This window comes from Macaca nemestrina, chromosome 19 (genome assembly GCF_043159975.1).
Source record: "Macaca nemestrina isolate mMacNem1 chromosome 19, mMacNem.hap1, whole genome shotgun sequence".
Classification (NCBI taxonomy): domain Eukaryota; kingdom Metazoa; phylum Chordata; class Mammalia; order Primates; family Cercopithecidae; genus Macaca; species Macaca nemestrina.
The window spans coordinates 38,441,348-38,464,160 of NC_092143.1; the positions used below are offsets into that span (position 1 = coordinate 38,441,348).

At 35.2% G+C, this 22,813-nt stretch overlaps 1 protein-coding gene across 12 annotated transcripts in view; it reads right to left on the reverse strand.

Annotated features, from left to right (window-relative positions):
- The window catches only part of LOC105489423 (DCC netrin 1 receptor), a 1,213,781-nt gene that overhangs the window by 326,022 nt on the left and 864,946 nt on the right, over nucleotides 1-22,813 (reverse strand). For all 12 annotated transcript variants that reach the window (XR_011616876.1, XR_011616875.1, XM_071085315.1 and 9 more), the window contains exons 10-11: nucleotides 9,354-9,502; nucleotides 6,814-6,952 (exon numbers count right to left, since the gene is read on the reverse strand). Coding sequence is in view for 10 of the 12 variants with exons in the window: in XM_071085315.1 (XP_070941416.1) it covers nucleotides 6,814-6,952; nucleotides 9,354-9,502 (288 nt within the window). In the remaining 2 variants the exon portion in view is untranslated. The remainder of the gene's footprint in view (nucleotides 1-6,813; nucleotides 6,953-9,353; nucleotides 9,503-22,813) is intronic.

Here is a 22,813-nt window from a genome sequence, read left to right on the forward strand (position 1 = left end):
TTTCTTGCCTGCATTTTTGTTTAACTACTCCTTTATAGAAGGAAGAACATATATAGCTCTCTTTGAATACTTAAATATTTACTCTACCAAAAAAAGTGAATATTCTATCATGTGAGTAGTTTTAAAAACCAACCACTTATTGAAGGCTCTTATCTGTCAGGAACTATGCTAGATGTCTGGGATGAATAAGAAATGAAACAAAGCTTTTTGCACCATAACAGGAATAGAATTAGCATTCAATAAATTGTTAACACATATTAATCTATTAAATGAGTAGTCCCTATCCTTGTTTCTCACAAATGGATGAATTTAATAGAAAAGAAAAGTTCTCAGGCATTTTCAAGAATCTAAGGGCCATTTTTGATATCTTTCCCCTTCTTTTACTAGAATTTCAAAAAAATCTATGTTTTTCTATAGGGTACTTACATTTGACCATGAATTTATTTATGTCCTGCTCTGAATTTATCTTCTAAATAGTAATTATCATGAAGACATGATGTGTCACTGATTAATCTTTTATCCTCAAAACTGACATTTAATTAATATTTACTGAATTAATAATTGAATGAACAAATGAGTACTTACTTACATAGTTCCTAGACCTTTCTGGGAATAATGGGAAATGCAATCTTTTTTTTTATTTTGATTTTGAACTTCTGATCTTAGTGCCTGATGAAGTTTGCAGCCAATGTAGTTTCTGATAAAATGCTCATTTGCTTGTTTTTCATGAATTAACTCAGCAAGTATTCTTTCAAAAATATTCCACAACTTATAAAATGTTATTATTTAATTTTTTGAGGTTTGTATTCTGATTTTAAAATTAAATACAGAATATAACCCCAATAAGGAAAAAGACATTTATTCATTTTGATGTTGTGTCACCAGTATCAAGAAGAGTTTAAGGCACATGGTGCACACTCAGTAAATAGTTGCTGAATACATATATTAATAGAAAGTTTATGAATTACATTAAAAATGGTTCCATATTCAGGATTTGGTCCCAAGTTTTGTTTTGTTTTGTAAATTTATTTTTTAAGTTAAAGTATAAATTGTATTTGTATTATTTATTATTCATTCTATTCTAAACATTATAATTATTGACATAAAAATTACAATTTAGTTGTTTAAATTGAGGTATCATTTGAAGAATAACATGCTCTATATGATATAATTTCACAAACTTCCAAAAACGTTATCCTTTAAAAGCAAAGTTTGGGCCGGGCGCGGTGGCTCAAGCCTGTAATCCCAGCACTTTGGGAGGCCGAGACGGGCGGATCACGAGGTCAGGAGATCGATACCATCCTAGCTAACACGGTGAAACCCCGTCTCTACTAAAACACCCAAAAAGCTAGCCGGGCGAGGTGGCGGGCGCCTGCAGTCCCAGCTACTCGGGAGGCTGAGGCAGGAGAATGGTGTAAACCCAGGAGGCGGAGCTTGCAGTGAGCTGAGATCCGGCCACTGCACTCCAGCCTGGGTGACAGAGCAAGACTCCGTCTCAAAAAAAAAAAAAAAAAAAAAAAAAAAAAGCAAAGTTTGGAAATAATGCCTTAATATTAAGTGATATTGAGTCACTCCTTAAACATAAATGTATATTTCTAGTTTATATTTAATATTGTAATACTGACATGTCATGCTACATGTTTCTAATAATATTACACTCATTTTTTGATCAATTAAATAGTATCCAAGCATAATATCAATTACTAACTGAATTTTTTATAGATAATTGAATTTTGGAAGAAAGAGAAGGTAACATTTATCATGTGTTTTGTTGTAGGTACTGTTCTAGCTGATATGCAACCCTTAAATGTCACTTTCATTTGAGTTTACAAGTAGCATTTAACTCCTCATTTCTAGAAAGCCAAGAAAACTTTAAGAGGATAGATATATATGTGTCCTTCTTTTTGTAGCTACCACAATTTTATAAGCATCAGGGCTGTTTTCTGTATTAAGAATTGAAAGGCAGGCTGGGCATGGTGGCTTATACCTGTAATCCCCACACTTTGGGAGCCCGAGGCAGGTGGATCGCTTGAGGTCAGGAGTTCGAGACCAGCCTGGCCAATATGGTGAAACCCTATCTCTATTAAAAATACAAAAATTAGCCGGGCATGTTGGTGCACGCATGTAGTCCCAGCTACTCCAGAGACTGAGGCAGGAGAATCGCTTGAACCTGGGAGGCAGAGGCTGCAGTGAGCCGAGATTGTGCCACTGCACTCTAGCCTGGGCAACAGAGTGAGACTCTATCTCAAAAAAAAATAAATAAATAAAAGAGAATTGAACGGCAATATAACAAAATTCTTTTAAAAGTCCTTATGTAATAGTATTGAGGTAGTTTTTCTATATTTTTTACAATGCACATTTCTTTTCTAACTTTCCACTGATAGCACACTGACTATTCTTGTCATGTTAGGGAGGAGAGTAGTGATTTTTTTTCTACAGTATTTTTAGTTATCAGTTCCTCCTCCCTCCTTCTCACTATCAATTTCCATATTATTTGGAGATAAATAGATACAATAGATGCTAGGGCTAGGTGAAAGTGAAGAGAATCCATATCGATCTGTTCTTTTCTATATTTGTCTTTACAAGATGCTTCTTGCTTCATGAGGCAGAAGTGAAAGAACACTTTTCTCTTCAAAATGTCAAATAATTCATTATTTATAATAAATAGGTCCATTCAAGCCAATCAGAGGTGGGGCTGGAAACTTCCCTCAATATGGAGAAGGATGCTGGCTGGAAACCCATGGAGATGAGGTATTTTGTAGGACAGATCAAGTTCCCATAATTATAAATTAGTCTCCAAAGGCACAGGCACTTCAGTTTCTCCCCTCAACAAATGTATGCTGTCATGTACACACAATTTATAGACCAAAATCATTTGTATTTATTTATTTGAGACAGAGTCTCTCTCTGTTGCCCAGGCTGGAGTGCAGTGGTGTGATCTAGGCTCACTGCAACCTCTGCCTCCCGGGTTCAAGTGATTCTCCTGCCTCAGCCTCCCAAGTAGCTGGGATGACAGGTGTGCATCACCATGCCTGGCTAACTTTTTAATTTTTACTGGAGACCGAATTTTACTGGAGACCATGTTGGCCAGACTGCTCTCGAACTTCTGACCTGAACTGATCTACCCGTTTCAGCTTCCCAAAGTTCTGGGATTACAGGAGTGTGCCACCCTGCCTGGCAGTAATTCATATTTAATTATAAGCATTTTCCTTTAAAGGCACTTATCACAGAATAAAAGAAACATGTTTGCACATTGAATCTTGTTTCTGAATTTACTAGCTTATGTGGTCTGGCTCCACTGCTTACCACCTTTTGTGAACTCTTTCTGACTTAGTTTTGTTATCTGTAAAGTAAGGAAAATTATAGTAGTATTGTGAGGATGAGAGGTAAAGGCAAAGTACTTAGATTGGGGTCTTGCCTTAGTAAGTATTCAAGAAATATTAATGATAACATTCATAAAAATAATAAGCACATTCTTATGTTGGCTATGAAATCAGGTCCGTCTGTGTTTGGACACAGGACAAGCTGGCATGGAAACTTACAATGGTTCATTCCTTCATAAAAGCTCTTAGTGACTTACCTATGCCAACTAGTCCAAGAGACCATATTTTGGAACAAATTGGCAAAATCAGTTAGATGCCCATATGCTCAATAATCTCAATGGTGTGAAAAAAATGGCTCATTGTAAACCAATGGTTTTCTAGGTGGAGGAATTTGAATGAAAAATAATGTTCTACTCAGAAAACAAAGCAGACCTAAATTGGAGATGACAGCTCATCTGGATAAAGATCTTTACAAGCCTCCCAGTAAAACAGGGGAAAAAACATAAAATAATGAATTCGGAAGAAATTTATTTACGTTTAACTTTTGCTTTTTTTTAATTTTTCTATGCCTCAATGTATTTTTTATGGTAAGACTCCTGACATGAAAAGAATTATTATGTTCTCCATAATACAGATGCATTTAGACACAGTCATATATTAAATTAATATATTAAATTAGTTCCACAAATGGGAAATCCTAAAGATAAGCCTTTGCATATAAAAAATTTGCACAGTTTTGACTGAGCTGTCTAATTAATTCAATAAATATTTACTCTGTTAGGAGGAACACAGAGATAAAAATAACAGCATCCCTCATATTTAGGAGCATGTAATATAAATATAATGAGAAAAAGTGATGTGCACACTGGTAGAGATAATATTTATTAAACACTTAAATGTCATACACTTTGTTAGGTGTTTACACAGATCAGCCCATTTAATTTTCACAACATCCACCTGTTGCAACATACACAAAGTTAAAGAAGAACAGCCCTCCATGGCTGAAGACTGGGAAGCCGGTGACTATTAAATGTGGTTAAATACAACTCAATGTGATATATGACCTCAGTGTGAACAGCTTCAGTACAGAGGACAAGACATGAGATTGAAGTAGACAGAAAGGAACTGGATAATAAGGAAATGAAAGCCGAGAGCCACAGATTTGTGTTGGACATTAAAAGAGATGAGTTGATTGTAAAAATGAATGCAGATGAGGTCAGGGTGTCCACTTTAAGAGTCTTATAAGTCCTTGCTATCTCCTTGCAGTGCATTTGAGAGAGGGAATTTGGTGTCCTTTGCACAGTCATGTTTATTGGGGTTAGGGTCATGAAATTCTTTTTTTATAGTGACAGACATTTTCTAAGTCCTAAACATTGTAACACTTCCAGAAGATAATTCTTGGACCAATGAATAATAATCTATCTTTCTCACTTATGACATTTAAAACCAAACTGGAGAATAAGGCCACAGTATTACAGTTCAGAGTGTGAATGAAATCTACATAAATTATGTAAAATATTCACTTTCATTTGTTTTTCTTTTATTTTTATAATTATAAGTTGTGAAGTAATTTATTCTACCATAAATATTCTGTTCTGTCTTCAATAACAGAATTGGATGGATGGGCATAAGCATTACATTAAAAATGATACCAAAGTGGTATTACATATAAAATACATTTTAAAGTTGAACTTGCAAATGAGCATTATTCCTGTGTTCTCTTTGTACTGTCCTTAATAATATGCATGCCCTTCCTCATTTCATTGATATTGTGTGAAATATACACCAAGGTACTTTCCCAGATTAAACAATGATAGATCTGTCAAGAAATCACAAGCTAAAGCCATTTTTTAATTAAAAAGATAAATAATTTATAGAATTAAATGCACCAAATGGAAACTGTTGCTGAAAAGAGCTAGCTTGTGGTCTTTTTTAATATTCATGAGGGCCTGTCTCTACATTTCTGCATCTGCCTGAGTTTTCATGGCCCCACATCATATGCTTTGATGTATTTTATTTTTACTTTTTATCAAATTTCCCAACCTTTCATGATCATCTAGCAGTTAGGTTTCTAGTTTCCCCCAGCCATTACTTTGTCAACTTTATTCTCTTTATTAATATTTATTCCTCTGTTTTATGACATTAAAAAACAGGTCTAGCCTGGGCAACAAAATGAGACTCTGCCTCTACAAAAAATAAAAATATTAGCTTGGCACTGTGACCTATGCCTGTAGTTCCAGCTACTCGGGAGGCTTCAGCAGGAAAATCCCTTGAGGTTGGGTGCAGTGGCTCATGCTTGTAATCCCAGAACTTTGTGAGGCCAAGGTGGGTGGATCACTTGAGGTTAGGAGTTCAAGACCAGCCTGCTCAGCATGGTGAAACTCTATCTCTACTAAAAATACAAAAACTAGCCGGGGGTGGTGACGGGCACCTGTAATTCCAGGTACTCAGGAGACTGGAGGCAGGGGAATCACTTAAACCCGAGAGGTAGAGGTTGCAGTGAGCTGAGATTGCACCACTGCATTCCAATCTGGGTGACAGAGTGAGACTTCATTTCCAAAAAAAGGAGAAGAAAAGAAAAGCCCCTGAGCCCAGGAATAAAGGTGGTAGTGAGGCACAATTGTATCACCGCACTTCTTGTCTCAAATGTGTGTGTCTATTCTTCCATTTAGCAGGCAACACACACATTTTTCATTATCAATTTTAATACTTTAAATTTTAATATCAGTTTATTTGGTCTAAGTCCTTAAGAGATATTTTCTAATTAAGAGGCAAATATAGGGGGATTGTCTATCATTTACACCTTTAATCACCTGCACACTTTTAGATGGAATACATACAACATGCCAATCAAAGTTAGTCCACACATGCACAAATGTGTTTGTATTAGAACATTTAAAGAAATTAAAAAATACACAAAAATAATTTTAGGTCTTAGTCAATAGTCACATTTTGAGGATTACCTATTAGTATATAGTGACTCAAGAGTATATGTATATCTATATGTATATACATATATATTTATTTAATTTGGAGAAAGGGTCTCACTCTGTTGCCCAGGCTGGAATGCAGTAGAATGATCACGGCTTACTGCAGTCTTGAACTCCCAGGCTTAAGTGATCCTCCAGCCTGAGCCTCCCAAGTAGCTGGGATCACAGGTGCATACCACCATATCCAGTTTATTAAAAAAATAACAACCACAAAAAAAAAGCATTTACAGAGATAGGGTCTCACTATGTTGCTCAGGTGGGTCTCAAACTCCTAGGCTCAACTCTTTCCCCTGCCTCAGTCTCTTAAAGTGCTAGGATTCCATGTGTGAGCTACCACACCCAGCTGGGAGTATATATCCTAAGAGAAGGTTTATATTTAACTGTAATAGTCCATAAAATTTTAGTCAGAAAGCCTTGAAAATGGAATCTATGATATATATGCAATATTACATCATTATTTTAGCAAATATGTAAAAGGAGTTTCACTGTTTTTAACTTACCGTCAGAAAGTGTAACCACTGTTATATCATCAGTAGATACTCCTGGACCGTAGCGATTATAAGCTAAGAATCGAAGACTATATTCGGTGAATTTTTTCAGGCCTTCCAGTTTGTAAGATAGTCCATCAACCTCTATATTCTGGAGACATAAAACACCAAAACTGTTATCAAGGAAGCACATTAAAGTAGAAATGGCACTCATTCTGTGCAATCAGTGAATTGGACATTAGACTCTTACAAACTACACTCCAGACTTCTAATGAGCTATAAAACCTACCTTGTGACACAGACTCCCCCACTAAAAACCAACTACTTTGTAGACTCCTTGTTAAAACAGCACATGCTATTTTTACAGTCATTAAGTTCCAATTTGTTTAACACTACTCAATATACTGAACGGTTTGGGTTATTCTACCCACACCTAAACGCTCCCAGGCAGAAGGCAGTTTATAACGCCACGGGAACAGAGATTTTCTCCTGTACCCGAAATGGAATAATTCACCAAGAAATAACAGACTTTGTACTTCTATTGCTGAAATATTCCAACAGCACTTGAAACTGTCAGACACTTTGCCACAATTTTTATCTCCCAAAATGCTGTTAGATTGGTTGAAATTATTTGAGCATCTCATGGCTGCAGTGAGTGAGCTACTGGAGGTGAAGGTCACTGAGGAATCAGATCTCCACACTCACATCTATCTTGGATGATTCTGGTTTCGAATTTATTTAAATTAATTGGCAAAATGCATTGAAGAGCTAAAATATATAGAAAGGCAGATAAAACAGAAAGCTGAAAAAACAAGAGCTAAAAATAGCTTGAAGAGAGCAAGAAAAAAAAATACAACCCATGATTACATAGGAGGAGCTCTTGTAATGCTTATTGTATAATATAATTTGGGACTGGGCTTGAGCTATTTTTGAATATAAAATATTTCTTATTTTTAAATAAAAATTCTGGTCATGCAGTTTATGTGGAAGTAGGAAGGCCATTCTATGCTTGACAAGCTTCACAACAAATAATAAGAACTCCCATATCCTGAGGCCAATTTTTGATTTAACTATTGAATATATACTTGTCTGTATATATTTTCCCACATGAAGTTGAGAATCTGAAAGTAAATACCTCAATAGCTATACATACATGTATACATATACATGTATTATAATACCTATATAATATGTATTATATATTATATATTTTTATATAAAATATATAATACATTATATAATTACATATATTATATATTATATAATATATAATAATATATAATAAATAATACATATTATATAGGTATTATAATACATGTATATGTATACAGATATAGTGCATATATAATATATAATTACATATACATAGATATATGCATTATATATACATACATATTATATATACACATATGTATTATATATGCATTATATAGACACATATGCATTATATATGTACATATATGTATTATATACATATTTTATATATTTCTATATGTATTATACAATATATATTTATGTATTATATATGCATATGTATATATGTATATGTATACATATATGTACTATATATTATATATGTATTATACATGTATAATATATGTATTATATAGGTATACATGTATGCATATAATACAAATATGGATATACATGTATAATATATGTATTATATACGTGCATACATGTATAATGCATGTATTATATACGTGCATACATGCATAATATATGTATTGTATATGTATATACACGTATAATGTGTGTATTACATGGGTATACATGTATTATATGTATTATATAGTTATGCATATATTATATATTATATAGGTACACATATATTATATAGGTGTACATATATTATATAGAGGTTCATATATACGTATATATGAAACTCAGAAATTCTATTTTTAACATATGTGTGTGCATGTATCACAAAATAGAATTTTTCAGTTTCATGGGTCTCCCTAAAGACCTATTTACTTTTGGTTTACTTGAACAACTAAGTTGCTTCTTTTCAGGTGTCTATGCTAACCATTGGGTAGGAGCAAAATCTGAGGAGGGGGAGACTAGGCTTCTCAGAGTAAGTTCTTCTGAAAACAATAAAAAATGACAGGTCACTTCCTGATGATGGAAGGGAGTTAGATATAATATAAACGTATTAGAACGAAGAAAGCAATTTGGTGAACGCCGTTGACTATGAGGGCAATCACCCCTTAGTCTAAGGAATAAAAATGCAAATGCCTTCCATGACCAGGTGAGTTCATACAAATCTGGTTGCCCACACAGGCCAGGTCACTGCATACTCAAACAAAAAATTGGCATCCTTTCTATTGACTTCACTTTATTGCCCATTTACCTCTTATCACCAGAATTTAATTAAATTGTGTAAAGTTTCCAATAGCACGTGCTTTAAAACTAATCAGCTTTTCCACGAACATGCTAAACACTGGGCTGTATCAAGAGCTTGTGGGTCTTTTCCCATTTCTGCAGCCCTAGGGCTATCCAATGGATGGAAACATCCAACAGATGGAAGCAGTGTGGTCCATTCCTTCACCTACCTGTTCTTTTCCCGTGGACACCTCAGTGCAGAACAATCTGTAACCTTGGACTGGACCATTTGCATAGGCAGGGGGTTCCCAGGTAATAAGAATTGAGGTAGGTGAGGTAGATACAGCTTGCAGGTTTTCTACTGGCCCTGGAACTTGCACTGTATACAAATAAATAAATAAAGTGATTAGGATGAGTGGGTTCTCTTTCTCAAAACAAAGAAAACTACATTTTTACAGATCAATAAAATTCTAGGAGTATGTATTTTAGAATAATATGGAATAAGAATATAAAAATATAAACTCTGGAAACTTTGGAATCACTTCGTTTTAAAATTCATAAGAAAGTTTACATTAACCAAAATTGCCTATTTTGTTTTACATTTAAAGAAACTGGTAAAGGAATATAAGTGACTAAGATAATGGCAGAAAAGAGTGGGATTCTTAATCAAAATTCTTAGTCTGAAAAATTTGCCGCTATGCCACTATGTCTTTGCCTGCATATGGCTAATAACTGCAGAAGGAAAAGAGAAAGTACATTTGGAGTACTTGTACATTTTGGTTCTACTTATAATTAAAATAGGTCATGCAGCTATGGATAATTTACCACATTGTCTTTATTTAAGTCAGAGTTTTAAAATCTTGCCTGATTCTGGGTTCATTAAATTAATTTTAGCATTTCATTTCAATTCCACCTTTTAGAATTACATTTAACTTGCCTGCTAACGAATAGCACAGGGCCACAATTTTTTTTTCTTTCTTTCTTTTTTTTTTTTTTTTTTTTTTTCCAGAGACAGAGTCTTGCTCTGTTTCCCAGGCTGGAGTGCAGTGGCATGATCACATGTCACTGCAACCTTGAACTCCTGGAGTCGTCATCCTCCTCTCTCAGCTTCCTGAGTAGACAGGACTACAAGCATGCACCAACATAACCAGTTAGTTTTTTATTTTTATTTTTTCGTAGAGACCAGGTCTTACTATGTTGCCCAGGACAGTCTTGAACTCCTGGCAAGTGATCCTCCTGCCTTGGCATCATGAAGTGTTGGGATTACAGGTGTGAGGCACCATGCCCAGCCCAGGTACCTTAAGATTGTGAAACTTTTAGATTTTAGAGAAGTAACATGATATCTGTGCAGGGTTTTTGTTTTGTGTTGTTTCGGTTTTTCTCTAATGGGGTCTGTAGTAGCACCCTGTTAATCAAATGTAACTATATATTTGCAGTAAAGCATATGATACATCAAATTGATTACATTGTTCATCAAATGTAACTATATATCTGTAGTAAAGCATATGATATTCATGCCAAATGGGCTTATTAAAGACTATGGGTTAGGTTCAGATGCAAAATGAGTTAAGAAAAAGCTTCCATTTTGATTCTTTGCAAATTTTGTATTTGATCATAATTTTGTATTCCTGCATATGGACCTGTATATGGCTTGTAAATGGTAAATGCAACGGCCACATTGTGGTTACCTAAAATCAATAAATGACATCACCATTGCGAGTTTAACTACAGTCTTACTTAATAATGTTGTCTGTGTATTTTCCCCAACCTTGGATACCACCTAGCTTTGGACAGATATACATTGTGGGCCTGTAATACAGTTCTGAGAGTTTGAACTTCCATAGCAAAAGTGGCATAGGAAAAACCGACTGGCATGTATCTGATGATATACTTCTTACATCAGTGTGGAACCTAACAGCATATCTCTGCATCATTTTTCAAGATTTGTTCCATGGATCCCAGGTCCCTTATGGTATCACTACTCATACATTCATTTGGAAAAATATCTAAATATTAAAGCACTCCCCTCAACAATTCAGGATCCAGCTTAGGGTCAGGTTTTGTTGCCATGTCTTTTCAGGCTGCTGTGAGTTGGAACAGTACTAAATACATTGACTTTCAGGCAATTGATACTTTTAAAGAAACAAGCCCCCTTTTAAAAATAAAATTTTCATCATTTTGAGTGTGTCTTTTTCTCATGTTAGATTTAGGTTGTGCATTCAGACAAATGAAATGTAAATGATGTGTGTTCTCAGGGCATCACATCCAGAGGCACAAGCTTTCTCTCTGCCCTCATTTATGATGTCAGAGCTGAGTACCTGGTCAAGTAGAGTTTGAAGGTCCGTTACCCCATCCTAGCCCTCTACTCTACCACTTACAACTAATAAGCAACCCATGGGGAGATAACATTAGGACCATATAAATACGTTTGTTATCAACATTTCCCATAGATTTAGCATCTACTAATGGTTCTTGATGGAGTCAATTTCTAGCATGGTGGTTAAAATATAATGTTTTTTTTTTTTTCTATTCCAGCACTTTCTCTACATTTGCTTGTTGACGCTTAGCATTAGACTATAAGCAAAAGTCCACATTTTTCTCTTTTTGTGAATCTTTTATTTCAATGGGCACATGGATTCCTTTTTATAATCTATAATTCATCACTGTCCTTAATTATATTGGTGTTCAAATTTACCCAGATTTAACTAGGGAAGCTCTTTTTAATAGTGTTTCTCTGTCCCTGTGACATGCCCCATCATTTATTGGAGTACCTATTTTCTTTTTGGCATAATATGTTCCAGACTTATCTTGATTTTGCCTTGGCTCTAGAAAAAGAATTCCTTCAAGGTTTTCTGGTTCTTTTAGTGGGGAATGGTATAAAGACAAATATTTGAATTCTAGTTGTATAAGTTGCTACTTGAGTGCATTTGCTTCTTGGTCTTTTTTAGTGAATAGAGCTAAGAAACATGCATGCATGCATACATATGCACACACATATACTTACACAAACATTTATATGCATATATACAGATAATACATATGTTTCATAACTCCAAAGTAATGCATCCCATTCCACTCCATCTCTACTGGATTTTGTCTTGCTCTCCTCATTCCTCTTTGACGTATTCTTTCACAGAAAGAACTCTTAGAGAATTGTATTTTGGCAGACACTTTATTAGTGTCCCCACTTCAATATTCTTCCAGGAAGAAATACTTTTTCTATGAAAAAGCTGTCTGTTCCAAAAAGGAGACTTTAAGAGACAAAGTTGAATAATGAGGAGTCTTAAAGTGTACAGTGTTGCTTTAGTATTGTGTTATAACAAATCAGACATTTTCCTTAATGGGAAAAAAGTGAAACAAAGCAAACCAAAAATGTGTCCATTAATATTGTTCAAGTGGACTGTCACAGTACTGTATTTTAAAGAAAAACATAAATAATTTGTATGCTTGTATTATTACTGATATATTCACAAAGACAATGCACATATTTCAAGAGGGGACATTTCTGATTCTGAACCTATTATTCCTCTACAGAAGGCAGAGAAAGGAGCGAGAGCATTGAGACTGAATGACCTGTTAAGATACATGCTGTATGTGAGAGATCCAGAGTTGTTATGTGGTGCACATAGTGCATAAACATGTGGCCCAGTTGATACGTAAAGTACTCATTGAATGTGTTCCTTCTTGCTCTCTTGTGGCCACATGGAAAAGGTGTTGTTTGTTGCGAACGTGGCTCGATCTGGGAGCAGAGATTTGGATTTAAAAATGACTGAACTACAAGGGCATCACTTCTCCTTTGAGTTGTAACACATTCAAAGCAGGTGACAGCCCAGCCCTAGTTTCCTAGACAGAACCACTCCACAGGAGGACTGAGAGATGACTGGGTATCTGGGGGAATGGAAAAGGAGGCAGTGTGTGAGAAGTTTCTGCTCATCTCTCCCACTAGAGCCCAATGGGGTGATGAGAAACAATTCAAATGGACTCCAAGTTTCAAGGGGCAAAAGAGAAGAAAATGCACCTCATCTGATCCATCATATACACAGTAGGTGTCAAATTTGCCAAGAAGGAAGGAGTGTGAGGTGTACTCATGTCACTCAGAGTTTTCTGAGGCTCCAAGTGTGGCATGGAAGAGAAGCTGCAAATTAACTGTTCATCCAGAGCGAAACCTATGAGAATCTGGAAGAGCAAGCTGAGAGAGCTGCCTAGCAAGGTAGGGGCTGTGTACGGTCTGGAGTGGGAGGGTGTGAACAGCCTTACCTGACCATGACTCTGAGAATCACTGAGGCTTGGAAACTTATGGGAATCAGATATGACAACCATACAGACACTTCTGTCAGGCATTGTGGGGGAAAACAGATTACAGGGATATCTGCAGCTCAAAGCAGTATCCCCATAAGAACAAACATGAGGTCATACTCCTCTCCTTCTAAGCCTAGTGAGGGCTGCTCAGTGTCCTGGCTCTTTGCCCCAGGAGAATGGTCAGTACACATTCCATTGAGTTGTCCAAATAATTGCAGGACTGTCCTTTCCACAAGGATATGCACCATGTTGCTACACAGAAAGCACTCACTAAACATCAGTCAAATGAATGATTTTATATACAGTTACAAATATTACCATAAATCACAGGCCTAAGACACATTATGTAGTCTAACCCATTTGATTTTGTTGATTCATCACTGTTACTAAAAGGGATCACAAAAGAGTGTTTTCCTCATACATCTGCTATGAACTAAAATTGGTACATGTGCTATGTGTTTGGTGCGCCTGCAAGCCTGTGGGCACCTTCCCCATCTGATAATTCCTTTATATCTACGTAGCTTAATTATTATCAGTGGGGAAACATCAGGCAGTAAGTATCGTACTTTGGACTCAGTTTACACTGGTAGTGCCAATCCCAATACCCTGTGCATCAACTGCACTCTTCTGGATCATTTAGTTTAAGTATTCACAACAACTGGATGCATTTTTATCAATTGCCAGCCAAATGAGAACATTCTATTTGTTGGTGTAAAGTTTCTAATTGCCTTTATTTTTTCCTGAGAAGCGACTGCCCTTCGGTGCTAAATTGTTTCCTACTTCAACATTTTCGTTTTAAAATTTATTTTGTGATCTGATTTTCAAAATATTCTGTTAAAATAAAAATTTCATAATTGTATGATTTGAATAAATATGAATATCAAAATATACATATATTTCATATAAAATATCAGCCCTCTGAAATAGACCAAAGTAGTGCTTACCTGTTAGATACTCTTATTTACTGCATTCCTGGCTAGTGTCAAGGCTCTTTGTTTCACTTAAGCTACTGAATGCTTACTCGTCTTCACAAAAATGCCAAAAATTAAAATTCATTATTTCCCTAATATTTTCCCTTTGATCTATATATATATGTGTATATATATGGCCTTATATATATATGAAAAATATATTATTTATGTTAATTATGGAGATACGTATAGGTGTGCATGTACATATATATACTTATACATTTATTCAGATCCATATCCATAAAGTATATTTTAGTATAACTTATATACTTTTACATATGTGATGCATTATATGCACATGAGCTGCAAGAGAAAGTGAAATAAAGGGAGACTCAAAAATGTTCAACAATGAGGTTGGATGCAGTGGCTTATGCCTGTAATCCCAGCACTTTGGGAGGCTCAGGCAGGAGGATCATTTGAGGCTAGGAGTTCGAGACCAGCATGGCCAACAAGATAATATCCCATCTCTACTAAAAATACAAAAATTAGCCAGACATGGTGGTGGGTGCCTGTAATCTCAGCTACTCAGGAGGCGAAGGCAAGAGAATCCTTTGATCCCTGATCCCTTGAACCCCAAAGGTGAAGGTTGTATTGAGGCAAGATTGGGCCACTGCACTCCAGCCTGGGTGACAAAGCTAGACTCCATCTCAAAAAACAAAAAAAGAAAAAGAAAAAGAAAAAAAAGTTTAACAATGGGAATTAGATGTGAAATCAATACCACTAATAGCTTCAGCCTTCCATTTCATTACATTTTAGTATGTCAGTCAAGGAACTTAATGGGCTTAACTGCTCATCGTTCGAAGATGTCTTTAATATTCCTCACTGATTCCCTCAGTTGGACAATAATTTTGTGGCAAACTGCGTCTAATTTCTCCCCATCTCCATTCAAGTTACCTATTTCTTCAAAGAATGGAAAGATTTCAGAATAGATGCATAATCTATGCAAGCAACTCATCAATCAATGTCAGCCTATCCAACTACCTTTTTTAAATTTCAGTATTTCATTACAGTGGAAATTCATTATAACATCTGTATTTCAGAACAAATTAAGTACAGTACTTACGTTGGAGTAAATGAGATGTATTACATGTCACTATTTGCACTGGGAACAGTAATTTCTGACTATATATATAAATTTATAGTATAACAGAGCACTTTATAATGAGATCTTATTGGATATTAACCCCAATAAGCAATATATAAAAGTTAGCCGAATCTTTAATAAAGCATGATTGATTACATATAATCATATTGAAGACAGGATGTGTGTGTGTGTGAGAGAGAGAGAGAGAGAGATCGCGAGAGCGAGTGAGCGAGCTGCTCAATTTAATGATTTACAATTGATTAATTATAAATGACAGGATGTATGGTTTTTTGTCCCTACTCTATGTATGATAGAAATCTGTCATTATCATCAAAGAGTCCATGAAGAAGCCCCTGAAATTATCTTGCATATTAAAAATTGTAATATGTATATTTTTTGAGGAGTAGGGTTCTCAGCTTCTATCATTCTGTCTTAGCTTCTACCATTTCTATCCCCCAAATGGTAGCTCCCAACTATCTCTGGTTTCTTTTGGTTCTGAAAATCAGTGATTCTTTATAATCAAATCATTTGTAGTGATTGTTAATTACTTTATAATGGGAAAACATCATTTCACTTTAAAGAGCAATCTTCAACTTTTAATCAAATGCTACTGTTTCAAAGCTAAAATGTATTTGTGAAATAGACTTCTATTTTATTTTCCCAATCATGGGTATTTCAAAGACATTTGAATTCATCTGCTTTAATTCACCAAATATTTTAGGTTATAGGATGTTAGGGCTCCTGATTATCAACAAGTCACATAGCGTACATGAATCAGTACACTTTTTATCTTTTCTTTCTCTTGCTCTGTTTTCATTCAGATATCTAACCATCTGCCTTCCTGTCTTCCCTTTACTATAAGAAATTTTATATTTGCAATAATCAGACTAAAACCTAAATTATGATTTATCAAATAAGTTTCTTTAAAAACCTTGGGAGCTTAATTAATCCCTTTCAAAAAAGAATCTGAATATGAAGTTTTCAAAGAAAAAGCTTTCGAAGTATCAAGGCATGCCACTATCTTCATAATACTGAACGAGGCTGATGTCTCCGAACCATTATACTTATGTTTCTCAGCTGGAAGTCCAAAATGAAGATAAATGTTAGTGTCAGGGAATATGTAGTTGAACATTTGAATATTTAAAGTCTTTTTTAAATGACTGTGTAGTACAATGAGTTCTACTGTTCCTAAATCATCAATTTAACAGCACCGCTTAAAAAAAAAAAAAAAAAAAGTGGATTTGAAGAAAAACTGTCACGTGTTGTCATTCATATAATGACCTATAATTCACATAGCCTCAATTCAGGTCAGAATTCTGAGGTTGAGTCTATCCCTTTATTAGTTTGCTAATTTAAAAATGATTCTTGAGCCTATATTTAAAAATGAATAGCAAGGGATCTAAGTAATTATCTGTAGTGATCCAAATGGATTTAGACCACAAAGCTCTCTTCCTTTAAGCAGCAGCTTCCATTGCTGATGATCTCCTCACTGAACGTGTTTCAAATGCAAGCCATTTCTGAAACTACTTACAGTTATTGATAATAAAGTGTACGCGTTGATTGCCCCTTTGATTTTTTTTTCTTCTGTAGTTAACAGCTTTAATGATATTTCTATGAAATCTGTTTCTATTCTGTATGGGGAATGCAACATCAAAAAGCCTGCAGGCAATGTAATTATTAGCATAATGAAACCTCTTCTTGACTGAACTGTACATAGTTAGGAGATACGACAGTAATTTGGCTAGGAAGAAGCACAAACAATAGGGTAGATTTCTATTACAAAACCACAGGAGTCTGGCAACATTTGGTTGGAGGAAGCAGTTATTACCTGTTCATTTCACCTTTAGTTTTAATATTTTCTATCTGCTAACACACAATATACTAAACTGTGCCATTATATATGTGTGTATAAATATATATAGAACAGATGCAGATATGGATAAACACACACACATATATAATGTGTGATATAGATGATGGATATAATTTATATATTACCTTTGTGCACATATATGTATATGCTTAGATATTAATATTTTTGACAGCTTAATAGAAAAAATTTTAATGACTCCCTGTGAAGAAAATAATCTTCCAAGCAGATTTCTTGTAATTCAACCTAGAACTGGAAACAGTTTGATAATAAAGGGATTACAGAAATTGACCTTCAGACAAGGTCTTTCAGGAAGACAGTTCAGAATTTTCACTAACACAACCAAGTAGTAATAACCTTGGGAAGTATGTAGAGTATGTTTTTAATGTACAGCATTTTGAATTTTACTTCGGAAAACATAAGCAATGCCTAGTAATGCAAAGTGTCGTGAACAAGGTAGATTCTGGACTGCATGGTGGAAGCCTCAAATTGTTTCAAGTGCAGATTTCTAAGTAATGTCAAATGCAACTGTTTTTATCATCTAGAAAAACTACCCGCACACACCAAACAGAAGATAAAAACTTAAAGTTTCACCCAAATGTGCTTAAGTTTACATACTAAATGTTACATTTACACATTACTGAAAGTTTGATGTCATATACACCTAACCATATTGACTTAAAAATAATTCCACAGTAGCCTGGGTCTCATTACTCCCCATTGTGATTGAAATGTTTAGATAATTTTAAAGTCTAATAATAATTTCTATGCATTCAGCATACAATGCTTTCTCTAGAACTGTGAACTCTTTTACTATGAACTTTTATTATAAATTTTCAAGGAACTTAGGAAGGAGAAAATGCACAGAAAACAACTATAAATGAACAACAGATCATATATAATCAAGGCTAAACATTCTTGGGACAACCAAACATATAGGAATTCCAGAAATAGATCTATTGATGAGATACATAGGAATCTGGGATGGTAATGGGGGGCTTAGTTAAGAACATTTCTTGAAGAACAATTAAGAATTGCATTGATGGATGAATGAAGGATGAATCTGGTGAGACAGGAAACATCAGGATGAATGAGTTGAATGGGTAACATCCTTGACATGAGCCTTTCCAGAACAGAACTTACAAGTTGGGAAATGGAGACAAAAACTAGCCTATACATTGTGGAAGGTTTCAGATGATGAGGTTTTCAAGTAAAAACAATGAGAATAATTCCAAGATGAACTAAATTAATGATTGCACATGTCATCTCGTATTGAGGAAACCACCTTTTCCCCAAAGCATGGAATTACCATTAAGTTGTTTTCCTAATAACCACCATCAACAAATCAAATCATGTTTTGCCAATCATAGAAAAATGTAGTCTCTTTCATGAGATTCAAAGAAAGTTAAAAAAAATCATCCGTTTTTCTCAAGATGCTTGTCTCAGAAAATTCAGTTTAGGAACAAGTATTCACAGAACTCTAATTTTCAAATGAATTGTCAAGGACTTTTGACAAAATCACATAGAAAAGTCAGAAACTATCTCTTAGATAACTAGTGCTTTAAAAAAATGCTTCAGGTAGGATTGAAACATCTTAGTTTTGATTCCTGAGTCAAAAAACCCCTTGTCCTACTTAATATTAGTGTATCCTTGGGCCAAGTATTAAATACTCAGAGCATCATTTTCTCAGGTATTCATTATTTCTGTACCACAGAGCTAGCACAAGGATTATATGAGATTATATGAAAAAGCAAGTGTTCAGTATAATATGGTAGTTAATATTGTTACCTGAAATCAAGACCCTGAAGCTTTTCCAAATATTGGTTAGCTCATTAGACAATTGGAGGAAGAAGTATTTACTCTTCTTAACTGTCAGTATTATTAGAAGAACATGAAGAGATGATGTATGCAAAGGGGAGATGGAAAACACAGCATTCCATGGATGCCTAAAAGGATGTGGCCTGAGTTCTCACCAAGATTATGCTTAAAAACCAAACCTGGGCTGGGTGTAGTGGCTCAAACCTGTAATCCTAGCACTTTGGGAGGCCGAGGTGAGTGGATCAGCTGAAGTCAGGAGTTCAAAACCAGCCTTGGCAACATGGTGAAAACCCATCTCTACTAAAAATACAAAAATTAGCTTGGCGTGGTGGCACGTGCCTGTAATCCCAGCCACTTGGGAGGCTGAGGAAGGATAATTGCTTGAGCCCAGGAGGCGGAGGTTGCAGTGAGCCGAGATTGTGCCATTGCATACTCCAGCCGGGGCAACAAAGCAAGACTCCATCTAAAAAAAAAAAAAAAAAAAACACACACACACACAACCAAAAACACCAAACCTGGCCAAGAGAGTCCCTGATAGAAAAGCCAAGATGATCCAGATGTGATATCACCAATATAAATGGAGCCTTTTAACTTCCTCATAAATAATCCACATTGAGTTTCATTTGTTGTTATATCTCTATACTCTACAGACTATAAATTGATGTTTAATTCTTTAGAAGACTCCCAAGCAGAAACCTTCAGAAAGGGCATTTGCTGGCTTCTTCCTTACTTCACATTGACTTGAGACTTGTATATATCTCAAGATTGTATTTCCACACGCAAAAATCTCAGTTCTCCATAAATAGATATGCATCACGGAGGCAGGTGTCTTCAGCTTATGCACAACTCAGAGTGTTTCCCATGGTAATAATGTGACTAGACCCAGCGACCTTTCTCAAAGTTGGCTTGTATTATGGTCAGTACGGGAACAATCAATATCTGATGTTTGTAGTTTTAATAGAGCAATAAATGACATGTATAGATTGCTTTTATAAAAGAGCCCTGCTGTCATTTATTACAGGAAAAGGAAGCAGTAATCTTTTTTTCAGACAGTCAAGTGAGCACATTTTTCTACATAATGAAAAAAAGATCCCACCTTAAAAAATACCATCTCTTTGGGGAATCAATTTATTGTTTATCTATTTCAAGGCTTTAAAAGATAAGGAACTGCCTTGAGTAAACTGGCTCTTTTGGGAGGGAATATAAATTAAGGAAGAAATTTAGCACTCTATTCTAACATGCAGGTTTCACAGAAGTCAGAGTTCCGGGATGTTTTGATGCACAAGATGCCAGCAAATCCCATCTATTACATCTTGGGTAACAGAGACCAGCAGCAAAGGATATATCCTCCAGAATCAGAGATTTAGAGTTCAAATCCAGAAGACTCATTCAAGCTATGTGACTAGGATCAAGCTATTTAATGTCTTTGTGTTTAAATTTCTTTATTTAAAAAAACGGGCAGTGCTTACCATATAAGTAATGTTATGAAGATGAATAATAAATAATTTATGAATTATATTTGGAACAAATGAAATGCTCAATGAATGTTAACTATTTTTACAGTGTTCCGGGCACTGCAGGGATTTGAGGGGAAAAGAGTGAACACTTCCATAGAACTCACAGTCTTAATATGGCAGGACCCCAAGGTGCAGGGAGGAGAGCAGTCCAAATGAGGTGAGAAAAATTATTGGGGACAGGTCCATGCCAGACCTTAAAAGCCTTGGGAGGATATGAATCTTTTATTCTAAAAATCAGAAAGAAATTGCCATTTTAAGCATTTTTCACTCTGCTGTACACAGAGTGAATTGAAGGGGGGCAGAGATGAGTGTTGCGATACCAGTTGGTAGAACATTCCATAGTCCAGAAGAGAGAAGAAAACAGCTTGAATTAGAATAACTGCTGGCCATGGAGATGAAGAGAAGGGTAGGGATTTAAGAGCTATAGGGAAGGTAAAATCAACAGGGCTTGGATTGGAGGTAAGAGAGTGAAGATGATGGAAGCATCAGGAATGACTCCTGCAATATAGATTTTTATAGCTAGGTGCTTCTGGTGTTGTTCACTGATAAAGGAAACACTGGAATAGATTAAACTGGGCATGTGTGTGGGTGGAGTTGTGTGGGTGAGGGAATCCACAGGTTTGGCACCACACTGGCTTTGAGGTAGTTCGCTGTATACAGAGATGTACAGCTGGTTATTCATTCCTGTACGAACACTTATAACCTAACATCTTTCCCCCATCTTCTCTTAATTTATTAAGCTCCCAGTTTGATAATTTCACACCCTACTTCTATTAATGGGCATATCACAAACTATTTTCTTCTTTATTTATTTCTTCTTCAACTTTCTGCTTTTTCTATTGATGGATAGTCAGCTGCTTTTCAGGAAGATCAGCTAGTCTCCAGATCCTGTGATCATGTTTGTTCTGTTTCCCACCTAACTCCTCTAAACTTGATCTTTTTTGAGACACTCAAAATAATTACCCTAATTAACAGATCAGACTGTGCTAAGGTACTTTTTTTCTGAGCAATGTATATGTATATTGAGGAATTTTTGTCACTCTTTCTCCATACTTGAAAAAAATGAGCCCAAGATAAAATATCTTTCCTAATAGCAGCAACAATAAAAATTCCAGTAACAATGAACCCGGGTACACATCTGACCTTGACAATACGGAAATTAATTTTCACTTTGTGATTTCACTGACATTTATCACTGAGAAGCACCTTTAATGCCCTTACACATACACGCATGCAATGGAAAGATTGATAATCACACAGGGCAGAAAACCTAGTTTCCCTGTATCTCTAAGAAGCATCTAAAAGGCTTCTGGTCGGCTGACTGAGCCACCCTGAGGATTAAGTTTATTTTATTTTCAGTATTCAAAAGATAAGAAGTTTATTAACCACATGGAAGATTTGGGCTTGTTCAGAGATAGCAGCAGGAAAACAAATAGACTTCAGCGGTAAATCGTCTCACAGAAGTTGAAGAATGACTTTAGGTAAAACTGAATACAGGAACCCTGTTGTGCTGCTCTGGATCAAAAATTCCCCTTTCTCTACCCAACTCCACTGCCTTTGCTTTTATTTCTATTGGTGACACAAAGAGCCAGACCAACGGCAAAAAAAATGACTGAGTCATGCTCAAGTGCTGTTATCATGTTGAGTAAACACCGAGCAAAATAAGGAAGACAGTTAACTATGAATGTTATTTAGATAACTTTTAGAAACAGTTATTTGAGAAGAGTTAAATTTAACCACTGTATTTTGGTAACTCTAAAACTCAATTTAATTTCAGATTGACAACCTTCTTGGCTTCCTTTTGACTGGACATAAGACACAAGCAATATACATATAAGCAATCACTGTCCAGTATCAATGAGCTACAAATACATGCAATTTAAATTTCCTAGTAGGCCCATAAGTAAAAATGAAATAAGTGAAATTAATTGTAATAATACAAAATTAAATATTTTTATAAAGATTGGCAAAAATACTATAAAAATACTGGGTTATAAAGAAAATGTAAAACATTATGTCCAAAGTGATAAAAATTAATCAAGCTGTTTAATTTAAATACTATGTAGCATAAATAAAAATGTAAGTGATATATTAAATTTATTATTATATTGGTTTTTGCTCTTAAATATAT